At 39.8% G+C, this 17,602-nt stretch overlaps 2 protein-coding genes across 3 annotated transcripts in view; one reads left to right on the top strand and one right to left on the bottom strand.

Annotated features, from left to right (window-relative positions):
• The window catches only part of ATG101 (autophagy related 101), a 270,260-nt gene extending 262,921 nt beyond the window's left edge, over positions 1-7,339 (bottom strand). The window contains exon 1 of the mRNA XM_044071131.1: positions 6,742-7,339. Within this exon, the coding sequence (XP_043927066.1) occupies positions 6,742-6,993 (252 nt within the window). The 5' untranslated portion in view covers positions 6,994-7,339. The remainder of the gene's footprint in view (positions 1-6,741) is intronic.
• Positions 7,340-7,386: 47 nt separating this feature from the next.
• C2CD2 (C2 calcium dependent domain containing 2) overlaps positions 7,387-17,602 on the top strand; it is a 1,081,249-nt gene continuing 1,071,033 nt past the window's right edge. For both annotated transcript variants that reach the window (XM_044071129.1, XM_044071130.1), the window contains exon 1: positions 7,387-8,381. In XM_044071129.1, coding sequence (XP_043927064.1) covers positions 8,088-8,381 — 294 coding nt within the window. In that variant the 5' untranslated portion in view covers positions 7,387-8,087. The remainder of the gene's footprint in view (positions 8,382-17,602) is intronic.

Here is a 17,602-nt window from a genome sequence, read left to right as displayed (position 1 = left end):
CTCCCAATAGCTCTGTTTATGAGTTCCATAATGATGGACTCCATGGCCTTGCAGATCAGGCTTATTATGCTTATAAGACAATAGTTCCCATGGTCTGTTGCGCACCAACACTTGTGAAGTATGCCAAATGTTGCTGTAACCCATTCAACAGTTTCATATCCTGTACAGAGGGTGAGTCAACAGAGTGTTCAGGTGCAGGGTCTGTTTGTTCTGGAGATCACATATGGCACAGCCAGGGAAACCATGTCATCCCATAGACGCCGTGTTTTTAGGTTTGGATAGAGCTGTTTAACCATTGTACATGTGATTTCTGGATTTTCACAATCTCCAGGTATGGTAATGTGCCCTTTAGTCAGTAAGAGGGGGGGTAAATATGTATGAAACTGTCCAACAAGATGTTGGCAATGTCAGTCATGTACATGTATTCATTTACACTTTGCACTGACTCAGAACATATATGAGTTTACATTGATATCTATGACATAGTGAAAGAAAGCTTCATGGTTCTCTATGGACTCTTTGGCAATATTTTTGCCAGAACATGGCTTGGATAATGTTAGGAGTGCTTATTGTTTCTTGATGATACTGATCGGAGATTTATTGATCTTCTTTGGATTTTCACCTTCTTTTAACAACTTAAGTACTTGTAGTACATAGTTTGATTATGACAGGGATCCAGTATATTATATGGGTCTGTTTTCATATCACTGTGCGCACAAGGCAGGATTGGTGAATAGTGACAAGTGTCTGGAGTAAGAACTGCAACTGGCAGATATGTGTGGCCTACTGCTGTACACAGACATTGCCTAAGTGTGTGAGCATGCCCAGTATGACCTTTCAGTATGTTACTGACTGAAATTTGCTACATTTGTTTAAGTGTGTGAGCATGCCCACTATGGGCACGTACACTATATGTGTGTGAAAAATCAAGTTGTTTTTTACTTCAGGGCTCACCTTTGTGCTGTACATAGACAGGAAGCATGCTGTGCCGGCAGGGCTTCCATGAGTCAATTTGCATAGACTTATCAACATTTCTACATACAGGGGGGACAGCTATTATTTGTATATTTCTACCTGGGGGGACACACCTGATTGTTACTGTGGGTGTACATAGGATGAGGGGTACACCTACACATTTGCTAGGCCTGCACTGCTATGTCAGGTATTCCATTTCAGTCTGCACTGTTGCCTATCGTACTGGCTTGAGGCATACCACTGTACTACAGACCTTAGCTTACAATTACACGCATATTAGTTTGTGACTTCATAGCCTACCCAACCCACATCACACTGCCTGGCCTGCTGTTATCTGTCTGCACAGACCTGGGGGGAGGTTACTCATATGCCTCTTCAGAGGACAAGATACAGCATTTGTTTGTGTTTGCGTTTGTCTACAACTGTCCTGCTGGCTGTGACTGTTAGGTATGTGACCCCCCCCCAACTGGTATGTGTGAGTGACCAAGTTGTCTGTGCCACTGAAATGCTGTCATGGTTTAGTGGTTCAGTACTGTGACTATAGTGTACAGTATCCTGAGTTCGAGCCCTGTCACTGCTTTTTATTTTCCTGCTGGGTAGACCTGACTGGTTAAGGAACAGTAAAGCAGGTGTGAGCGTGTATACCCAACTTTGCTCGACTTTGCCCAACTTTGACCGACATTGCGCTGGTTAGCACGGTGCGCAGCTACGCCCAATTGTATTTAAATATGCTCAATACTGGTAAAATGTGTTTAGCAGTGCTTTATATTGCTTAGAATAGGGCACTCATGCCTCAGGTGGTGCTGCAGGGCTGCCTATGTCGGATGCACATAGTACACGCCCTATACATGTTTCAAAACAGGTAGTGTCAAGGTAGGCATTCTTTTTACTGTATGTGCGAGTCAGAGAGAGGTCTCATTTCCAGGGTTCCTACTGAGTCAGTGTATGTGCTATGCATTGCCTCTTTACCAAGGCCAGGGCATACTGGGCACGCCTCCTTCTGCCTACTGGGCAGGCTCAGGTTGTTCCTCCTCTGAGTCACGCTGTGCCTGTGCAGACCTTGGCAATGGTGGGGGCTGTTTGGCCCTGCCCCATGCTGCTCCTGCTGCAGCTGTTTCTGCAGGATCATACTGTATAGCATGGCACATACCATAACAAATGTAGTTGGTGAGTACTGCAAGGTTCCACCAGATGTGTCCAGGCACTGGAACCATGACTTGAGCATCCCAAACACATGCTCAATTATGTTTCTTGTTTGTGCGTGTGCCTCATTATGGAGTTCTTGTTCAGGTGTGTGTGCATTTCTGATGGGTGTCCATCAGCCACGGCTCCAGTGCGTATCCAGCATCCCCCACTAGGTGACCATCAGGGATGTCCTCATTGGCAAATCTCTAGTACAGCTGCATCAGATGCCAGATGTGGGAATCATGATAGCTTCCAGGGCAGCCAGCACGCACATTCATTATTATGCCCTGGGCATCGTACACGACCTGGCAGTTGATGGAGGGGAAGCCCTTGCGGTTGATGTAGACCCTACCCCGCTCACAGGGTGGTGCTTTGATGCATATGTGCGTGCAGTCTATTGCACCATATGTGCGTGCAGTCTATTGCACCCACTACCTCAGGGTATTCTGCTATTTTGCTGGCCAATGCCTCACGGGATTTGGGGAAATCTACGTGGTCACCAACGTGCTGACATGGCATCCAGGAACTGGTGGAGTACCCTGGATGCTGATGCCTGTGAAATCACCATCATATCACCAATTGGTCTCTGGAAGTACCTGTAGCTAGTATTCTTATGCCAACGCATACCTTGGTATCCACTGGGATGGGTTCCCCTCTGTTGGTTCTGTGTGAGGCGTGGCCGGCACAGCTCAAAAATTTGCTGCAGGAGGTCTCTGTCCCCCCTATAGCGCTCCACTATCTCCAACGCATGTAGCCCCTGGTAGGTTACCCTGGGTCTGTGCACTCTTTTCAGTCTCCTCACTGTGGGTTGCTCAGCAACATTCACAACATCACCAACCTCAGCACCTTTGGTTGTTGGTTTATGATAGCAAGAGCAGCCCCTAATATTTTGTCTGACTTAAGCTTTTTAAGCTTTCCCTCTTTGTATACTGCAGTGTTGCAGAGTTCTTGGGAAAAACAGGGAGGAATGCTGTTTGCAGAGTTTAAAGTGCTGGGCTGGGCTAGTCTGCTGCCTGTGTAATTGGCGGATTCTGATATATTTCACCTGGCAGCTCTGCTAGTTCTCCTTGGTTAACTTCCTATTACTTCTTTTCCTTCCTTTTCCCTTTCTGTTTCCACCCGGGGCAGCGCCGCGCACACGCTGTATGCACGTTTGCAAGAAATTTCCGATATTTTAACAGTGTGCACCTTTGGTTTCAGGTTTTCAAATAGGACAACTGTAGGCATGCCTCTTGCAATCCTGAGCAACTCAGGGCAAACACAAACCACTGTGTTCCAATTAGCTTACAGCCTTTCTGACATACCCCCTCATGATGTCACCTATATTCTACTCTACTACTCACCTACTCCTACACTTACACTCTTGAGACATGGCTCACATGCTGGGGAAAATTGAGATTCACTATCCTTATCCTCATTTGCATAGGATTGCCTACTAATGCATGGTTACATCTCTCACACTGAGCTTCCCCCCCTTAGCAACCACTACTCAGTGGCCATGTTGTCTTAAGCCTGCCGTTCATCTGCATGGCAGGATAAGCTTTTTAATGAAAATGCCTATTTTTAAATTATTTTCTTGTTTTTTAAAGTGCTGCACGTTTGCCTGGTGCTGCACTATGCTTAAACATCGGAAATCGGGGGAAAAAAGTTAGATTTTAATAATTTTAAACATTTATAAACACCAATGGCCTTATATTTGGCCATTGGCATGCTTCCTCAACTGTATGCATCCTTTATTTGGATCGGTCATAGCTCCGTTTAGCTATTTGCAGAATGGTACTCCGTTACCAGCAGAGTACATTTCTGCAGATAACACTAATCTTCCACGGACAGGTTAGTGTTTCCTGGATTGCAAATTTACTTCATTTGCATAGCTTTCAGCAGCAAATGAGGTAATTTGCATACCATTACGCTGTCCGTGCAAGAGTAGCTTTAGCAGCTCTCGTGCACGCCCCTGCCGGCTGTACCTGGATCACACGGCAGACACATTGCTGCTGTGAGCTCCTACACTCTTTTTGCACTCCGTGCAAGCATTCGTAAATCTGACCCACTCTCTTTGATCTAGGTCATTCCATCATTCTGTATTCTAGCAAGTCCACAATTCAGGTAAAACTGAATACAGTGTGAACCTGGTCACATGCAAGCATTCAAGCATTACCTTACTAACCAAAAATATGTTAACAAATTCACATTAGATAAGATGTGTACATACAAATAAGAATGCAAACATGGTGCTATACAGACACAATGCAAAACACTTTTTTTTAAATAAACATACCTGTATAGTCTTATTCTACTTTATGCTACTGTTATGTAATTCCAGTTCTAATATTTGTGCGTGTGGCAGAGAAAAAAAGGAATATTTTTGAGAGGAAGTTTTAGTAGAAAATTCTATTTTGAAAATTAATACATACATAATTTAATGCACTTCAAAAGTATGCCTGCACACCTCATATATGCCATTATCGAAGTTTTTCAAATGTTTTATGTTTATGAGACAGTATTTATTACTACTCTTCTTTTTTTTATTTTGATTAAATTAATATGAACATGCAATACATTTTCCATGGAATGTACAAACCCAAAATTCTACTGCCAGAATTAATATCAATTAGTTTTCCATGGAGTAAGCCAATAAACAGTCAAAATCAGCGTAAAAACATGCAGTTAAAATACGGCAACATTTTGGAAGGAGGTTTAACCATAAGCCATCAGTTACAATAAAATCATGGTGGGATTCATAAACATGCCGGCAAATGCACAGAATACCCTGTACTACATGACTAAAATACACCATGCTCCTCATCATATTGTGCAAGCTACCTATACACCATGCTCCTCATCATATTGTGCAAGCTACCTATACAGCGATACATTAACACATTTCCTGCTGGCAGAATACTAGACTTAAAGGCATTCTGAAGGGACCAAAGTGGTTATAGCATGATGGGCATAAGTAGTACATACACCATATTGTCCACAGAAGTGCTTATGTCTAGAGCACCCCACATTACCTAGTAATTGTTTTCTAGGGCTGTATTTCTTCACACTAGCTAACCTCATTGTCTATGGTATTACACTCTGTCAAGCAGTTCTGCCCCACCTCTTATATACATGCAAGTGTTGCTTGTTTTTCAGGGGCACCCACTCCAACTTCCTACTCACACTGCCTCTCTTTTCCTCACTACCTGCAGCACTATAAGTGTGCTGAATCACTCTAGTAAGCTCTGCTTACATGGGGAGTAGCACACAGATTTTCATACTACTAGGTCATAATGACACCATACCAAAACCAGCAGAACAAAAAACATAGCATGATATATTTTTGCAAGTGGAGAATCATATGTGAAGAAATACAATCCCCTCATAAACCATTAACACCCCTGAACATACAGTTATCGACATATGCAGAAGAAGAGCACCAGAGCCACAGAGGCTGCACTGCTTAACTGTGTGCCATAAAATGTATATGTAGCTTGCCCAGTTCTAATAGAACTCCTGCCTTTCATGAAACTAGTGGAAGCATGGTACAGAATAGGAGGAGGCCAGGCCACACAAGCATTCCAGTGTGCTGGGCACATAAGGGATAATCCCTTACACCAGTTTGTACCATTATCAAATTGATGGCAAAGCTTATGTATCACAGTCGATCTCTGTGAACAATTTATTATACCAAACATAAGACATTTGTGCCATGGAATTATTAATTTCACCCTTCAACTACAACCACTGTTTCAAGCTAATTTATGTGTATTAAGGAAAACTGTAAATAAGAACTTAACAGCTTTCACTTATTCTATTTCTTATGGAAAACAATTTCATAATGACCATATCAACCCTTTATTTACTATGTGCAGATAACTATTTTGTAAGGGCGAGCTGAACATTTACTTTACTGCGTACTGGTAACATTAATAGCTAGAAAGTGTAATCATTTCTCCTGGTCCAGGATTCTACAAGAAAGCCTCGAGAATCGTAGGAAGGTAAAGATGGTCCAATAGTCTTTAAAAGCAGTGAAACAAGTTCTAAACATTCGTGCCCCGTCAGCAAGAATTGCGGCTTCTTAAAATCATTCCCGACAGTACTTGTGTTGCAAATATTACAAGATTACCAGGATTTAATAATTCTACAGAATTCTAAAGCTTGGGAAGTGTACATTCCAAAAAGTTACAGGGTATAACATACAATCTTTAACACCGTATAGCGGTACTGACCGGCTTGAGGGGGTTACTGCACTATTGTCATCTTTTTTTTAATTACGTGCACACAAATTTCCAATTTTCTCAGGAAGCACCACAGCAGTTAAAAGTTTGATGGGGTAGAGTTGATCGGGGCACTGGTCCATGTCTACAATAACTCAAGTTACTCCTGCTTCCGTGAGATTGCTCAACTACTGAAACTACTTCTTAAAAGTTATGTTCCTCGCTGAAAATAGCAAGTTTCAAATAAAAGTAAAAACAGTATTATGCAGGCGTCACATCTGTCAAACAATAAGGTTATGATTTCTCAAAGTATACACTTATAATGCAACACCTGACCATCTCGTTTCCTCGGGACACAATGAAAACCCTGTCGATTTACCTTGAACTCTCCGACTACCTTGCGCAAGGATCTATCCAACTCTTCAGATGTCAGACGGACATAGGTAAACTCAATGAAGTCGCAATCAGTGTCCTGAATGCCCACGGTGCCAATCGAATACGTGCCTTCTTTTTTATAATGAAACTTGCCAGTACTGCGGTGCAAAAGAATGGTATGGAGTAGTGCCAGCACTGCTTCCTCAATCTGTCGGCCCTCTACCGACACTTCCAGTACCTCGGAACGACAATTCATGATGCCGCCGCCACTGCAAAGAACAGTAAAGAGCCAGCACTCTTGAATATTGCTAATGGCCCTTGCCCAGAAGCCCTCAATCAAAACAAAGTTCCTACCAACGTTCTTTTGGTTAAAATATTTATGCCACAGCGTTTTAGAATGAAATAAGACCGCAGTCCTGAATCTCAACCAGTGATGACAAAAAATAAAATACTATGTTTTATTAAAGCAAGGGCCAATAAACAATTTTTCACTTAATCTTTACCTTATTTTCTACTTATTACCACGGCACAGCTCAGTCAATAAAATGTCAACAAACAAATGACGTCATTTTATGGTGCGCGCTGTAGGACACACTTAGCGAGTCACGCATGAACTCTTTCTATACTGTTCTGGCGACCGCCTAGCTTCTTGTGAGTGCTGTGGCTACCTACTCGTGACGTGATAGGCGGAGATGTATGGTGATTGGCGAGAATACAGGCAACTGGGCGCGAGCCGTTGTGCTGTGGCATGCAAAGGAACATCTGAGACCCGGACTTCCTATCTGCAGTGTCAGTTCGAGTTTAGGCATGCTGGAGGCTGTTGGATTTTTAACAACATAGCACAATAATTTGATTATTTTTGAAAAGTACTGCCTGGTACAAGCAAGCTTTAAAACTGTATGTGCCAAGTCCTCCGACCCTGGAAGGACAAATGTCACTGTAAGAAACTGAAAAGGGGCGGATCTGCACACGGAAGCAAAGCCAGTTGGTCTCTACTTCCAACTGTACTTATATCCCAAGCTTTGAATTATGACATTTGCTTGACCTGAATAAACCATTCCTGGCATGTAAATATAAAACTAACAAAGTTTTTGTTTTTATTTTCGGCAACATTTTGGGGCATAATTGGTTACATTTTTTGACGTGCAGTCGGCAAGCTGACGAAGCTAAAGTACATTGAATACATATACCTAGTTATAGTCATTGAAACTGGAATCCTTCTGGACATTTTTATAGTGGTTTGCAAATTTTTGGGGAATAATGTACGCAGATCATTGGTCATTTATATGCCCCTTCTACCAGTAGGTCTTACTAGAAGCCCTGAAGTGGTTCTGACTATGTCCTGCAGACATGTCTTGGATGGATTCTGTAACGGACTTCCTTAGCCTGGGGGAGATACAGTGGCTGTCTTTGGTCACCCTTTTCATTGCTTCCATTGTCACGGTGGTTATTTATCTAATCCATTATGCGGTTAGGATGGTCTGGGGTCGAGAAGGTAGGCGCCGAATGGCTCGCAGCACCAGGGAAGGATTATCGGAGGAGCTGGACCCTCTGCTGAACTGGGTCATGTCTCTCAACAGTTGGCGGAGTCAGTGGCAGAAAGCATGGTTGACGTCGCTGAACCGAGAGGCTAAAATAATTGGGGTGAGACAGTGTCTTCTTTACATGTTTACATTGCAGTCAACTGATGTTTGATGAAGCGTGTAATTTGTACTGTTCGTGAAGTCAGGGCATCTAGTTAGCTGACACTGAGGTGTATTTTTGGGGGCAGAAAGTACATTTGTGTAAAATTTTACCATAACAGTAACTATCGTTCTCCAAATTTTTGCGGTATCCTTTTTCTTTCAAAAATACTGCAAAAGTGAAATAGAAGGAAATCTAATCAGTTTGTGAAACGTCGGAACGTTTGTTTAGATTAGTTTGTTGTCTAATATTTGATTTATGTTTTTGGAGGTTGAAGTTAATTTGTTACCGGTGTAGTAACCAGCCAGGACAAGTACCGGAGTTATTAACGGAGTGAGAGACGATAATTATCCCAAAAGCCTTCCTGTAAATCAATACGTTCGATTTTCTCTGATTTGTATTTGTCCCTTTATATTATTTTTGATTTTTGTGGTAAACCAATGAGATTTAAATCGTCCAAAACAGTAGGAATTGCGTTTGAGTAGATTTATTCTTCAGAAGATGCAAAACACAACCCACCATTTTAGTCAGTGAAATACATCATTCAAAGTAGTATGTTCATAAAATACTACTGAGTTACTAGTTCCAGAATTTCGGTTCAACTTCCATCCAAAAGTAGTACAGTAACTGGTCATGTTCTAAAAGAAGTACTGGGAGCATACCCCCCTCCATACTTTCCGTTCTTGATCATCACTGTGGCTTTCGTTATTTTTTAAACGATGTCCAAGTTTCTGGACCACGTGCTTGTACAAAAGAAACAAAGCGATCTTAAGTAAAAACACAGTGTATTGCTAGAACTGTTTACAAATGCCAGGTGTTAGGTATTTCCTATTTGCCTAAGGTACTTCTAAAGAATCGCATGTTTTGCCAGTGGTTGCTTTTTTTTCTTTTCTTTCTTTTTCTGAATGAGTTTGATTAATTGCTTGGCATATAATTTAGCAGTGATATCTCTGAATTGATATGAACTCTAAAGAGTAAAATTTGCATTGCTAGCTCTTCCCCACTCAGTGACATTTATTTTATGCAGTAGAAGCTATAGATGTGTCACAAAATAGTCAGTAGTTGTAATTACACAAATTTACAGCAAGGTTGTAAGCTTTAGGACTGGGCAGGATACAGTTAGCCAGGTCATAAGCTTTAGGACTGGGCAGGGTACAGTTAGCTGGTAGCAGTTGATTTCAAAAGTGCATATAGCAGTTAACCAGTGAGTCACTTTTGGGCAAGGTTGTCATATCTGTATGTTTGTTTATTTATGAGTTTGTTTGATTATGTTGTATTGAACCCATTGACAAAATAATCTGAAACCATTTTAGTGGTGGCAAAGGAAGAAACACCAATAACAACATCACATAATAACAAAGCAGTGTTTGAGTGTGTATGTTCTGCAGTAATTAGCCTGAAGTTTTTTTTCCCAAGTGTATCACAGTATGTTTTTTTTACATGTGGGGCACACACATTTAAAATAGTAATGTTGTAGAATATTAGAAGCTGTCTAATGTAATCTGAATTTGCCTGTTGTGTGGAAGCTGTTTAGTGTTTAATCTACACAGTTAAACAGAAATTAAGTTTGAGTATTTTGATCTAAAGAAATGGTTTTAAGAGACGGAACTTTTAAGTTATCTTCTTCTTTCGGCTTTTCCTGGTTAGGGGACGCCACAGCAGATCAACTGTCTGCTCTTGATTGGCAATGGAGTTTTACGGTGTCAAGTTGATAGCCTGGCTTCCAGCCTTCCACAGAATGCACATGCATGCACTCACGCCTAGGGACAATTTTAGAGTGTCCGATCCACCTACAGCATGTCTTAAGAGTAATATATGTGCTAATTGATTTAATGTAATACTGCTGGCTTATATTTTCATCTTTTATTTAAAAAAAAGTGATATACATTATTCCCAATTTTTTTAGAACAAGCAGGATAACATCAAATTTCAGGGCTCAGAATATGGCTTCATACCATCAGAGTGTAACTGTTTTGCTATTATATATTGATTTAACACACACACACATATATACATATATATATATATATATATATATATATATATATATATATATGCATGTTGAATGCAATCCTACTGAGTACCTGTGGTCACTGCATTGTGGTTTGCCTTGGCACATGATCTTGCATGCATATGTGTTATTATAGTCCACAGAAAGAGATGCACATAAAGTGTAGTCTTCACTCTCGAAAGCTTTTGGCTGTTGGCTAGGTACATGCTGGGGTAACTTATTATGTAGTTAGAGATGTGTTTTTCTCATACAGAGCATGTTGCACTCGCAACACTCAATTATCATTTCTTGTGCTGCATATAGAGTGCACTGTGTATGTCTGCGTTGAAAAAGAAAGCATTCAATATTTCAGGAATGCATTAAACTACTCATTCTCAGGGTTTGTTAGCATTTGAAGGGTGCTGTCCATTTATTTAATGTTTATATGCAGAATGGATGTTCTTAGTATTGCTTACTATGTGCTAAGAAAGGAAATTACTTGTTTTATTTGTGTGTTTAAGGTGACGAAAAGCATATGTTTTATGTTGAACTATTAAATGCTTGTTTTAGTATTAGTTTGTTGAATGAAAGTGGCAAAGAATTGTCTAAAAGTATTCTTTATACATGCACATTCCTGAACTGTCTGATCAGTTTAGCACCCCACATTACTCTGTGGAGTGAGCCACCTTTTTTGGTTGAGTTTGTCTCTAAAGGGTTTTCTTCAGCTATTTGAAGGGTGACAGTCAGGAGACAAGTGAGCTGTCATCCCTGGTGGGCTTACCTTTTTCATTATTTCTGACTTTCTTCACTTCCTGTCATGAGCTTGACAGCACACCTGCAAAAATGGAAGCCTACAATGCACTGACCACATAGCTGCCTGCTTCTGGCTTAGTAAACTTCTATGGTGGAATGGTTCAAGCAGTTCCCTGTCCACCAATAGGCAAAGCCACTATAGCAGCAATGGGTAACGTACTGTTGGGCTCTCATTGACATCCCTACCAGGTTAGTTTATGTTGACAAAACCAGGGTCCACTGATGCAGTCAGAACTTTGTCTCTGTGTCGCCAAGCATTGATTTTTTTTTAACTGCATAGTTTCTTGTGTACTTGGTCCTTAATGTACATATGTTTTTCTTCTCATTGAGCTAATAGCTGTGAGGATTGTGAGCACTGGAAACTGACTAGCTGGAGGGGAGAGAGAGTTTTTGGCTGAAGGCTGTTTTCATTTTGTTTAGTTTTCATGTTTCATACTGGAATTTACAGAGGTCTTAGAGTAAAACTCCTTTAAAAGTGTTATTTTGAACTGTGCATTAATTTTCTGCTCACAATGTCTGATGCAGAATTCTACTACAGTCGTGTTTATCCCCCCCACAAGAATTTATGTGCCAATGCTGTGTTTGTATGTCTCATTCCTGTATGTGCCTTATAATTAACTTGGAGTGAATCAGAACAAAAAATAATGTAATATTATTTTAGTGTGCATTAATGCAATGTAGATTTGTAAAACTATGGAACTTCAAATATCTGAACTGTACACTGTGTCTTTATAGGGACAGTTAAAGTCAAAAGAGATGTCAGCCAGTGACTGCAAGTTCAGTTATGCAATGTGAAACTAGCTTGTGGTGGTGAATTATTGTTTTAATAGTAGTAGCAATACATGCTTAATATTTTCAATGCAAATGTAGTTTTGATCATCTGTGATTGATGTTCTACAAGTTGACTATTTCAATGGTCATTAATGTGACAGACAACCACTGTATTTTGTATGGAATTCTAATTTTTTAACAACTTTACTTCTAGATTTGAATAAAAACTCAGCAAGAGATGGTCTTTTGCTTAGAACTCGCTTATCCCTTTCTCTTTGCTTATACTCTTATCAATCTCTGGAAGGGAATGCAATTTCTAACCTGCAGTCCAAACTACTGTTTGGTCTTATCACACTCAGATTACTTTTCTGTCATTAGTTATTTGCTTACAATACCTTCATTCATTTGTTATTTTCTCCAGTGTATTCCAGCCCCCTTTTGCCTAGTTTCTGTGCATCTGCTTGTAGTCATCCGTTGTTTGAAAAAAAAATCTTCTTTTCTCCATTCAGTGTGGAATGTTTTCTGCTGCTTTATAAATATAATAATCTGTGTGGTTGTTATTTTCCATAAGGGCCTACAACCAAAATCCTACTCTCTCATTGTTTCTTGAACAACTCCTTGTTTCATCATCATGGCTTTCCACTTTTGATTTGTAATCCTTTGCTTCTCTTATGTTTTTGAGCTTTAACTGGGTAAGTCTAAAGTGTCCTTTCAAACAGTAATTCTAAACTCCTTTGCTTAATAGGTAGGAATGACTTATCGCACTTTAACTCTTGCCCTATTCCCCTCCCAAACAAATTCATTTAATTATTTATTTTAATTATGGTCCACAATTTCTCCTATGGCTGATTTAAAAATACACACGATCTGTTTATAAAACTAAATGAAACAGAAACATTTTCACTGCTTGTATTTTACTACCCATATCCATAATCAAGGGCTTCCAACTTTTCAATTTTAATCATCTTATATAATCTACTAGAACCTGTTTGAAATAATTTGTCCCTCATAGAACTAAGAATTCTCAAAGGAAATGCAATTGGACTGCTCAACAGATTATAGATGTATTTAGAGTGAGCAAGCTTGCTATTTCTGGAAAGCAGACATATTAATTACATTTAGATAAAAAAATTCAATATTGGGACTTAAAAAGCCAGGACATCCATACATTTTGCAAAATAGATCCATAACTGACTCAACCAAACAATCCCTTGAAGATAACAAAACATATTCTGGAACTTCACAAAGAGAATAGCAAATAATATTGACAATCAGCGAACATTAGCCTTCCGTCAAAGTAGACAATTGATTGCTAGTAGTAGGAATATTATAACCAGAATATTAGTTCCTCCACAGATAAGTTTCCCGAATAATGCACATTCAGCATGACCTGCTAGTCAAACCAGCAACCTACTCATTCCTCGTTTAGCTTTAGAGGTACTTTTCTGTTATTGGGGCAACACTTCTAACGCCATTACAACAGAGTTGTGGCGAGATACACATACAAAAGATATAACAGCATGGATGCCTGTTGTCCATTACCCTTGTTAACTGCCTAATATTTTTCGTATAAACTGAGAAAGCTGAGAGAATAATACGAGTTGTATGTCGAGTTATATGTCATATTTTTGACTCTTTGCCCCCCTCCCTCCCAATTATCTTAGGCTTTGTTCAGATTTCTTGCACAAACAGGCTGAAAGACATGGTTCCTAACTTGACTTGCATTTTGTCCTGAGCCCAGTAAAATTGTTTATTAATTGAGTGAGGATCATAATAGGTAGGCACTACATTTTCCTGGTTTTTATTGCTCTGAAAAAGCCGCGTGGTACAGACCCCGTTTATTCTGTTACTCTGTCTTTAGAAGAATGCTTCATTTTTTCCGGTACATATTTGAGGATTACTCAGAATGTGGGTGGATGCAAAATTACGTAGTTTTCGTCAGTTTGTGGTATACTAGCCAGTATTAGCATGTGTTGCTAATGTCAATCATTACAGTTCTGTGGATGTTTTTGTTCATGAAATAAATGTCGATTATCTGCTGCTTGATGTATTATAGTGAATGAAACACTTGTAATGCGGCGGCAGCTACATGCAGTACTGTCACAGCTGCTTTTGGTAACTAAGCAGCTGTATCATGGTAGAGCTCTACAGGTCAAGGATTGCGGTCAAGTGAAGAGGGAGAGGGGGCATCTGTAAGTAATGATTTTTGCATAGACAGGTGAAAGTATTGAAATGCCCCCTTTTGTACACCCCATATACCTGCTCTTCCTGGAGGGCTTTTGTTTTTACAACATCAGGACTATTTTTTTTTTCTTTTAAATGTTTGGCTCCCTTTTATTATAAAGAACTGTATTGGATATCGTGGACAGGGTTTTATGGCATAGCAAACATTTTAAATGTTGGCGCTATAGAAACCAGGGTAATGGACAACAGGCATCCATGCCGTTATACCTTTTCTATGTATATCTCACCACAACTCCTATAAAAAATAATGTTCTAATGGCATTTGAAGTGTTGCCCTGATAACGGAAAAGTACCGCTTTAGAAGTATCATGTCAGCAGAGATAAAGAAAAAAATGTGTTTTGGCAAACATCCAATAGGTTACACCTAATGGTTGTAATATAGCTGCGCTGTATATAGCTAGTGTTTTGGCCAACTTCCAATAGTTTGCACCTAATGGTTGTAATATAGCTGCACTGTATGTAGCTAGCACCCACGCGTACTCATTTCAGAAATAGTATCATACAGCTGGAAAAATGCCATAATACCCCTCTCCTAGGTAACTACACATCTTTGTGTAGTCTCTCATGTCCTTAGCTGCCAGAGTAGAATCCTTTTATTTTATTTATTTTTTATTTTATATTTGATTTACCAGGTACACAGATCACAAACTGACCATTTACAGGTACTGCCTGGATGAAATAATTCACAAAGAAGGAAAAAAAAACTGAGAGGCAGTAAGCTGTTCCTATAAAAACCTAACAGAAAGTAACCATATATAACAAAACCTGTACAACAGCAATTAGTAGTTGTAGGAACAATTATGAGAGAAATGCATATTTTATAATTAACATGATTATATTTCTATTGTATCTCTCCTAGTCATCTAATTTGTTCCACAATTACTAAGCCCCCTCCCCGATATAATTAACTTGCTGCAAACTCTAGCAGAAGTGCCATCTTCAAACTTAGCTTTCCCCAAGAACAGCAGCTGATCACCTCCAGTCATGCTTCCACACTCTCAAAGTTGTTCTTAGTTTGTCTTAAGTTATGTTCTCACGTGATGTATCTCACATAGCAAGGCAAGATATTTGAGTGCTGACTGCAGTGTTACACTGGGATTGTCACATTCTGTTTTGTGGCAGTTAGGGTGTATGACAGAGTGGACTATGAAACCGTAATAATTGTTGTCTATGACATTTGAAGCAGTTGTACTGCATTTCTTGAGTGAATGGTGATAGGACTGCATGCATCCTTGAATGAGCTTAGTTAACAACCAGGACTGATTTACAGGTACAACAGTCATAAACTAGAAATAGCATTGCCAAATTGAAATTAATCTTGTCTGTCAGTATCAGAGTTTGCAGCAGCCTAATGACTACGTAAAATATTGTACTTTGGTGCAAGTTAAAATGTCTGGGAAGCTGTAAGAACAGCTGGGGCTAGCGACTGCTTCTATTATGTTACACCTAGGGTATCATCATGGCTTGTCGTTCACATCAGCCTGATTCTGCTGTAGCTGGCCACATTGGGAAGCATAGGCTCAGCATCAATGTTTTCAGTCTGGTGAAAGAACTATGTAAATACCCTTGATTTAGCTGCACCTAGAGCATTCTGTCTCTCTGCTTTCACTTGTCAACAGCTTTCATTTGGTATTTTTGTATGTTCTCCAGTCAGTGCATTTTCTTTGTTTTATCTCACATCAGAGCTGAAGAATAAGCAAGGAAAAACTCCCTGGGATGTTTCTTCCATTAAAATTTAAGTGTCCTGAAGCAGTACTTGGCATAAGGATAGCAACTTATATGCGAGAGCATTTACCTGATGCTCTGTTATCCCTGAGACATGGTGAAATGGCAGACAAGTTAACTCTGAGCTCCTTTAAACGTGAAATATATAAGGATGCTGAATTATTCTTAAACACACCCACAGGAGAGATGGTCTGTTTTCTATTCTTGCAGTTAACCCTGAGAATTAGTACAACTGGAAGCGGTAGATCAGTAATTTAATTTAGTCTACAGATGCAGCCCACTGCAAAAAAAAAAAATACTATCCAGAGAACAGTTTTTTTTTCTGTATTTCTTTTAAATTCAAGCAGTCTTCTCATATGTGTGCTCAGGTGGGCAAATGCATACTGTTAACATGTTAATCTCTTATCCTGCTCTCTCCTTACGTTTGCCTGCCCATACTCCGTACACCTGTAGGAATATGTTCATCATATTGATCTCTGCTGCAGTATCCTTAGCTACATGGGCAATATTATGCCAAGGATGTAATGGCTGGCCAGCTTCCAAAGCTGAGCTGATTAAAACACAAGTTTTGGGTGCTAAGCCATTCATAGCTTTACTGCTGCCAAAGAGTATGCTCCTCTGAAGCTTTTGAGGATCAGTGGTCGGCTTGTGCCATTCCTTTGCTGGGCAGTTAAGCCCCGGGGATTCCATTTTTTTAATTTGTGTTGTTGAGTTATCCATTTCCTCTTCAGGATAGTTATCTTAAAGGTAAGAGTGTAGTGTTTTAGTGGACTGTCGTGAGACTGTAACATTTAAATGGAGTGCTCGTTTTCCTTTCAGTTTAAAAGCGGTGTGTAAAGTAATTGAAAATATTTTTTTCTGTGGAGAAATTGTGTTTATTTACTTTCTTTGGGGTTGGCATAATGTTTTAAGTGCCTTTTACTGTGTTTTTCTGTGAAAACGTAGTAACCTTTGTAGACTGGTAGTATTTACTGGCATTTTGGTGCTTGTCTTCCTCTGGAAAGCATTACCATTTTTGTCTAGACCATGGAACAGGGTACCGGTCCTACAGCTGATTCTTCTTTCAGCCACAAAAAGAAAAAAAAATTAAACACTTTGCCACCACAGCAGGTTAGGAGATGGGAACAGAGTAGATTTCCCTGTTGTCAGAATGCTGTATCCAACCCTGTGGAATCTGCTTCTTCCATTAATATCATAGTCGGTCCCATTTGTCCTGTAAAAAACAAACCAGAAAATCAAGCATGTAGCTCCTCCTCCTCAACTTTCTTTGGATAGGAGTAGTTTGCTAGGTCAGACTCAGGGGGTTTGATCCTTCTTGTAAAGCAGTTTTTGTTAAAAGAAAGACGTTTACTTTTTCTGAAGAGAGCTCAGTTTCTGATTTTCCCTGTGGGGCTTTCTCTAAGACTGTTGTTAGAATGCCCCAGTGTTTTCAGTGAAAAGAGCACTGAGGTTTCTTAGTCTTTCTGTAGCAACTCAGGTTTTCTGAAAGATTTTCTAGATAGTTTTTGTTAAAAGAAAGACGTTTACTTTTTCTGAAGAGAGCTCAGTTTCTGATTTTCCCTGTGGGGCTTTCTCTAAGACTGTTGTTAGAATGCCCCAGTGTTTTCAGTGAAAGAGCACTGAGGTTTCTTAGTCTTTC

Source organism: Protopterus annectens, chromosome 5.part0 (genome assembly GCF_019279795.1).
Source record: "Protopterus annectens isolate FY-2018-M chromosome 5.part0, PAN1.0, whole genome shotgun sequence".
NCBI lineage: Eukaryota > Metazoa > Chordata > Ceratodontiformes > Protopteridae > Protopterus > Protopterus annectens.
This window is presented reverse-complemented; position numbering and strand designations above follow the sequence as displayed.